We start from the raw sequence: 8057 nt of genomic DNA, 5'->3' as shown, positions 1-8057 counted from the left end.
TTACATCGTTACATCAGGCATTCTTTGTTGTTATTTGAGACTACTACTATTGATGTGGCCAATGTGAAGGCCATTCACCTTCAAAGCAGGGGAAAGAATGACAAAGAAGATTAACCCAGGAAGGAGAAAAGCCATCTTGCACACATTGCAAGAAGCAAGGCCATGATGATGAACATTATTGGAAGTTGCATATAGATTTGAAACTGAAGAGATTTGGTGGAAAGAACAAGCAAATGACAGTGGCAACCATACAACAGGACCTTGTATCAAACTCTTGTGATGAGACACAAATAAAAATAGTGGACATACAAGGTACTCTTTCTCTTCATGCTAATGAAAATTCTGAATTGCATCCAAGTACAAGTTCTTCAAATGAGTCTCTTTTCAATGAACGAAAGAGGACTAAATTATTCCACATTAGAGTCATAATGAAACATACTAAAGTGGAAACCTTGTTTGATCTAGGGTCACAAGCAAATTTGATTTCAAAATCCTTGGTTAAGAAGTTAGGGTTAGAGACCATGTCTCATCTGAAACCCTACCCTCTTGGTTTGGTGTGTGATAAAGCCAAATTACATATAACTAAGCAATGTAGAGCTAGATTTGTGATTGCATCAAAACTAGTAGATGAGGTTGACCTTGATGTTGTACCTTTAGATATCTGTGGCATTTTATTGGGGAGTCCATATTTATATGACTGGAAAGCAATTTTCTTTCGCCATGAAAACAAATATCATCTCATGAAAGGTGAGGTGGAATACATTGTTAGAGCTCATTGTGCCAAAATCAATGCCAGACTTATAAATGCAGGTCAGATGAAGAGATTGATCAATTCCAGCAAAGGGTGCATGCTCATGGTTGTGAGAGCAAAAGATGCAGATACATTTGAAACTTTCCAAGGTTGTGATTTTACTCATAAAAAAGAATTGTATGAAATTGTTTCTAACTATAATGGGAATTTTCAAGAACAATGTGGGTTTCCTCCAAAGCATGAGATCCAACATGAGATTCACTTATAGTAGGATGCTCCTTTACCCAACCTTGGTATGTACGGGTTGTCAGTCATTGAGATGGAAGAGATAAAAAAGCAAGTTTAGGAAAAACTAAACCAAGGGGTCATAAGGCCAAGTTCTTCTCCATGTGGCTCACCCATCATCTTGGTGCCAAAGAAGGATGGCACATGGAGGATGTGCGTGGACTACAGAGCACTCAACAAAATAACAGTGAATAATCAATACCCTTGCAATGATGATTTATTAGATCAATTGAAAAATTTTGCCTATTTCACAAAACTGGACTTGCGCAGTGGCTATCATCAGGTCAGGATTGCAGGACAAGATATATGGAAGACAACAATCAAGAAAAAACAAGGGTTTTTTGAATGGTTGGTGATGCCATTTGGACTATGCAATGCTCTAACCACATTCATGAGGGTGATGAATGATATTTCCAAACATTTTCTTGATGATTTTGTACTTGTGTATCTTGTTGACATTCTTGTTTTTAATAGAATGTGGGAAGATCATGTGAGTCATGTTAAAAAGGTGCTTGATGTTTTGAAAAAAGAAAAATTATATGTCAAAATGTCTAAGAGTGAATTTGGTAAGACCTCTTTGGTTTACTTGGGTCACATTGTTGGAGGTGGAAAATTAAAAATAGATTCTTCTAAAATTGATGTGATTGTAAAGTGGCATAAACTCACCAATTTTATAGAGGTTCGTAGCTTTTTGGGTTTAGTACAATATTGGATAAGGTTCATTTCCAACTTCTTTGTCATTGCAGCCCCCTTACACGCATTGACAAGTGTGAAGCAAACCTTTCAGTGGGGAGGAAAGAAACAAAAATCCTTTGATACACTGAAAGAGAAGATTAGCACGCCCAAGTTTTGGCTTTACCTGACCTCGAGCAGCCTTTTGAGATTGAGACAAATGCCGATGGGTACACCATGGGAGTAGTGTTGATGCAGCAGAGGAAACTTATATGTTACCATTCAGAGACATTATCCCAAACTATTGTGAATTATCCCACATATGACAAGGAGTTGTATGCCTTGGTTCAAAGCGCGAAGAACTGGAAGCACTACTCATTGGAAAGGAGACCATCATTCACATAGATCACTAGCCCATGCAGTACCATAAGGCTTGACCACAGACTATTCGCAACCGCCAACGAAAATATGTCAACTATGAGGCCGACGAGATTCGGACCCACCTGACCCGATGGGACGACTTGCCAAAACAGGCGACCTCATAACCACACATAACGGTGGCTCAAATAACACAACGACACGTCATAATGGGGGTCCCGTGATTTGGAACATGGGACCTCCCAACAACATAGCCTAATTTGGATGCCGCCAACCAACAAGTCGTTCGACCATATGTTGGAAATTCCACCCGTCCATCACTACTTAAACCCACAATTCGTCCAACATGGGGGAAGGAGGCAGAGATCCGACTAGTAGAATCGAGAGCGTCGAGTTACAGATGGAAGAGTGCGCCCCAGGCCAGAACTGTGCCCAAGCGGGCCAATTTTCAAGAAAGATTCCTAAGGAATATTGGGAGAATATTTTTACAATGAATCTTGAAGGGATTTAAAAGATTCCCTAGCTCCAAAAGTCACATGCTCATAATAGGGTCAATTTTATAGTCATTTGACATGATTTCGCACCACTAATTCAACGGTAATGTCTGTTTCTGGAGCTGAGTTTTGCATTTTCAAACCATTGAGGGAAATGGAGGTATAAGGGTCATTTATGTAATTGATTGTAATTTATTTATTCTACCATTTAATGAAAGAGACATCCCCACATTGAGCAGGGCCCAAAGACATAGCCCACATTGGGTGAATTCCGTCATCAAATTGCCTTGTGCCTTTGCTCTCATGGTTGCTTTTGATTTCCACTTCTTTTCATGTGTTTATGTTACGTGGTTACATGCTCTTTTAAATGCAATTCTGTATGCATCCATGAAGTCAAAGATCTGGATCACATAATCCGCCCCAAGGGATTGATGAGACAACATCTCAATGCTTGTAAAGCCCCTTGAACATTTACAATGTTGAACTCATGAGGTGTGTGACAAGTTTAACTCCTGTATACAGACACTCCTAGCATATTTGACACACACACACCTTAAAATGTTGTGTGTACACTTCAACACAATCTATGCACCTTAATGTATCATGTGTCCCTTTCCCACCGTGCTTTCCTTTGTCCACCATGCATGCTATGACATGTGATGCAACCATTACTAGAGCCATTACAAAAGCCTATTTAACCTGTTTACAATGTGCATGTACCATACCAACACACCTAGACCAACAATGACACATGGCACACCAAAAAAATGAAAAATCACTCCACATTCAACTATAAAACTAACTAATCCATCAACTCAATGGACATCTTGTCATTAAAATGTACCATATGATAAATAGCAAATAAAAATATCAATTAATAATAATTCCCTTTACTCTTATGCTCACTTTCTTTGACACTTTCATATACTTTCTTTCGTACCCTCTTACAATGAAGCATTTTTTCTTTTTACTCTCTTTCATAAAATAATATAAAAATAGTATATATTCGTTTCACATTAATACAAACATTGTAATTGTATGTACATTCCCATTACTTAATCAATCCCTATATTTAATTCTTTCTTTTTCTAATAAAAAAAAAAAAAAAAAACACGCTAATGAAAATCATAACTTCCTTTAACTAATGAAAGAAGCTTCAACACATACCACCTCTAAAACGTAGCACATTAAAAAAAACAATCGAGTCACATTAAATAACAAAACTCAAGCACTCAACACCTCCACTTATATTTTTATAATTAAAATATATTATAAAACATAATTAAAATATAATCTCATATATTTATATGAGACAAATAGAAAAATATAATCGCATATATTTATATGAGACAAATAGAAATATGAATAAATAATCAATGATTTTATTATATCATACTATCATTTCTCTCGCACTTTCTTTCAAACACACGTTGCGTTGCACAAGTATAAATAACACAACGAAACTCTCCTTTTGTCTTTCTATAAAATAATATACAAATCATCTCATAATAATAAAAAACACTATATTTCAATATATTACAATATTATTAGAATTTCATTTGCTTGTTATATACTTCATTTATATTTATATTTTTCCAACCAATTCTCCATTTTATATTTTTGTTTAATCTGCAAATGGAATAGAAGTCACAAACACTATACTTGATTAAAGCTCCTCTAACAAAACCTCTATATGCCATTTAAGAAAAAAGTACACAACCATTCAAATGGCTACACTTGTTCTTCTACCGTTACGAAATAGCAGTGTCATCTATATCCACATTTGCCATTGCAAAGGAAAAAGAACCTTGTGTCAGAAAATCATCGCATCTTCAGGAATTGACATGAACATCGATATAAGCTCAGGTCATTGGAAAAACTATTACGGACCATACATAAGATTTGAATATTGGAGACTTGAGCCTATGCTCTGTGACTGCCACTAGCACCCTGCGTCTGTAATATGATGCATCATGAATTCCTGTTCGGATCTGTGCATCTGTAAAATGAACCATTATGAGGTCCTGTTCGGATCTGTGCAGGCCTTGAACAACCCTGGGGAATCTTGCCTTTAGATTTGGTGAATGTATGCTAATACCTGTGCTTGGAAAATTCTCCTATAACTGAATACAGCTGTATATATGTTCCATATTTGTTGTTGAAGGTCTAGAGTTAATATATATGAATCTGTCAACGAAGATAACAAGATACGACCGCCCTGAATATTCTTGTATCTACACAGCTCCCTATTGGATTAAGCTGCGTAGTTTATTATGACGAGACCTGGAAGAGGGCCGAGGAATAGAACGGTGAACTTTGTTGATATTGAAGGGGGTGCAACCCATTGGAGTAGACTCGATGAACATGCACCTGTCCGCCTTAGCCTTACTGGTAATTTCGTTATAATTAGACTTGAAGCGTCTAAAACTGCATTCATGTGAACGTTCGTGCTGCTCTGGAGTCTGAGATGCAGCGAGACTTTGCACCCTCATGAACCTGAACAAGAGAGCAATACCGTTTTTCTGCAGAAGAGATATTTAATAGGTTAGCTCTCTTGTCAACCAACAGCCAAAAAGCAAAAGCATGGCAAAACGAATACAGTGAAAGACTGTATGTTACCGGCTGAAGTTTTATATCGAAAAAACCATGGATGGCTGGCATTGAGCTAGGGTTAAGGGATTGAAGGCTATCCAGGGGAAATTGTGGTGCCCAATTAAGTAAGAGGAGTCGTATAAAGTTTATGCAAAATGCATTTGCTCAAATTTGGTAAAACAAATCTGCCGAATAAGAAATGCACTTGGTGAGCTCTCAGATCTATTAGAATAATTGCTAGGAAAAAACCCTGGGTTAATTGGGAAGTGCTATAGAAAATTAGGAAAGCAATTCGTAATTTCAGGATAATTAGGAGACACTAAAAGCCCTAGGACTGTTGGGAATGGTTAAAAGATTCTGAATGCAGATAAACTGTCAAGAAAATATTTACATAGTAGTTAAATCTTTAAGAGTTAAACACTGTTTGACAGTTAGAAATTGATTCAGCGGCCAATCAAAAGAGAGCAGACTAAGTTTATGCAAAAATATACTTGCTTGGACAACTTTTGTCAAAAACTCTACACGGTTAGCTTATTTCCAAATAGGCAACGTTAATCCGCCCCTTAAAGAAACGCACTTGGTGAGTTCTCAGATCGAGCAGGAGATGCCAAAAAACTTCCCTTTAAAAACACATTTGGCAAATTCTCAGATCGATTTGGTAAGTTCTAAGATCGATTTGCAGATGCCAATGAAGAATTTAACTACCGTGTACAGGACACTGTACAGCTCCTTCGCAATTACAAATCCTAACTGTAGCATTTGGCAATTGTGAGAAAACTGTAAATTTCATTGATTCGACCGAAGAAAATGTACATTTGAGTTAAGTTCTGCTGATTGGATTTAGCATTTACCATATATCAAGCGGTGATATATTGTTTTACACTTGGGAGGATGGTCTACTGGAAAATTTTCCGTGAAGAAAAGGGACTTACATAAAGTTTATGCAAAACACACTCCTTTAAGCAACCTTTACCGAAATCTGGCAGATCACATCTACCCTGTAAGGAACGCACCTAGTGAGTTTTTGTGTGGATTAGGAGACGCCAAAAACCGTAGGGCAATTGGAAATTGCAAAAAAATCTGAAGATTGCCAAAACCCTATGGTAATTGTGAATTATAAAAAAATTGTGAATGTAGATCTGCGGCCTAGTTTAAATGCCAGTTAAGAAACCTATCCTGGTGAGAATATGGTAAGTAAAAGATTTACCACCTGCATTGCTTTGATTACAATTTGATACTATGATAGTAGATCCCAACAAAATGTGAGAAGAAAAAACCCCTGAAAATTGAAAGAACCTCAGAACGTATAGCATTTTACTTAGCCTGTACCCAAGACTGCAAATGAGCTAGGCGATGAAAATGTACATGCTAATTGAGTTCTTTTAGATTTAATACTTAAAACTCTGTGAATAGTTTCAAGAATCTTGATTTTAAATTGCTTTAAAAGTCTTAGTTAAGTTCCTCTAGATTTAATAGATTTCATACTTCAAACTCTGTGAGTTGTTTCAAGAATCTTGATTTTAAATTGCCTTAAAAGCCTTTGTTAAGTTCTAGATTTAATGCTTTAAATTCTCGGTGAGTTGTTTTAAGAATCTTAATTGTAAATTGCTTTCAGTCTTAATGGTGGAACTCGTTATTTCCCGAAATTAAACACTGTCGGACAGTTAAAAATGTGATGGCGAGAGAGAAAAAGCAAATCCACCACTTTTTTGACAAATCAAACCTTGTGACAGTGCAAGGCAGCTCGGCTCTGTTCTGGCAAATTCTTTGCGATCTTTAGAGTAGTAAGACTGAAAAATTATAAACTAGTAAAGATTGAAACACTCAATCCAAATCCACTGATGATTAAGCCCGTGGACGTTAATAAATAAAAGTTCAATTCAATTCAAAATTTGCAGGCCAGTGTTGTGCACCTTGGGAACAATGGAGGCCGATGAAGAAGAAGACCGGTGGATATTATCACTGGGCGAGCGGAGAAACTGCGGCGGGAGGCTGAGAGATGGAACTTCTACTTCTTTTTTTTCTTTTTCTTCCTCTTCCATCGTGGTCGTCATCTTAGGCTTGCCAGGCTCTTCTTCCCATTGAAAGGGAACACTGCCCGGATGCGTGCAATAGTAAACCCTAGACGAATGTCCCATCGATCCCTTTTCTTCTTTCGTCAGAAGACGACTGAAGAACGTATTTTGTTCGTCACCGATGCAGATTGCTCTGTCCTTAGCGTTGCCCATAGCCGCGAAACGGAAGTTAATGTGACTGAATGAATCACTGACGAGTCACGACCATGGCAAAACCAAATGAGTGCTTCCAGATATTTATATCTATATAAACCTGGAAGTAGCAGTGAATCAGTTGGGGTGATCTTTCTTTTCGAGAGTTATTGGGTCGTTTGTGTCTCGAGACATGAGAAGGGGCATCGGCGAATCACTGACGAGTCACGACCATGGCAAAATCAAATGAGTGCTTCCAGATATTTATATCTATATAAACCTGGAAGTAGCAGTGAATCAGTTGGGGTGATCTTTCTTTTCGAGAGTTATTGGGTCGTTTGTGTCTCGAGACATGAGAAGGGGCATCGGCAATAACGGAATCCATCAACGTTGATTGCGCTGTCTCAGGCGATGGCGCAGCGACCGGAAGGACAGTTAATCGCAAAGTCCCAAGCCATGTGAAAGAGCAACGCGCCATATGTCACGGCGCTGACTAAACCTCTTGAATTTGGAGTTTCAAGAAAAATCGGTCTGAATTTGAACTTTTTTCTTTAAATGAGTAAATTTAATATGGTATACACGATACTCTGTAAATAAATTTAAAATTGGAGTTTCAAGAAAGCAGGTCAGAATTTGAACTTCACATTTAGAATGGTAAGACAATTCTCTGCAGATAAA

The 8057-nt window shown here is 37.5% G+C and overlaps 1 protein-coding gene across 1 annotated transcript; it reads right to left on the bottom strand.

Annotated features, from left to right (window-relative positions):
• Positions 1-4230: 4230 nt before the first annotated feature.
• Positions 4231-7853, bottom strand: LOC149138350 (uncharacterized). Its single transcript, XM_089449033.1, has 2 exons — positions 7086-7853; positions 4231-5102 (listed from the first exon to the last, which is right to left on the bottom strand). Exons 1-2 carry the CDS (start codon positions 7398-7400, stop codon positions 4827-4829), a joined length of 591 nt encoding a protein of 196 aa, XP_089305159.1. The 5' UTR covers positions 7401-7853; the 3' UTR covers positions 4231-4826.
• Between the last annotated feature and the right edge of the window lie 204 nt (positions 7854-8057).

Source organism: Pinus tabuliformis, chromosome X (assembly GCF_031772625.1).
Source record: "Pinus tabuliformis cultivar Carrire ecotype Pingquan chromosome X, CPIR1, whole genome shotgun sequence".
NCBI classification, from domain to species: domain Eukaryota; kingdom Viridiplantae; phylum Streptophyta; class Pinopsida; order Pinales; family Pinaceae; genus Pinus; species Pinus tabuliformis.
Note: the sequence above shows the minus strand (reverse complement) of the source record. Positions and strands in the feature narration are given on the sequence as shown.

Excerpts from the sequence above, each read along its gene's own strand:
- LOC149138350 (XM_089449033.1), bottom strand. The coding sequence starts at position 7,400 with ATGGGCAACGCTAAGGACAGAGCAATCTGCATCGGTGACGAACAAAAT. Across the intron at positions 5,103-7,085 it reads CGGCCTCCATTGTTCCCAAG|AAAAACGGTATTGCTCTCTT; the intron begins GTGCACAACACT and ends TCTCTTCTGCAG.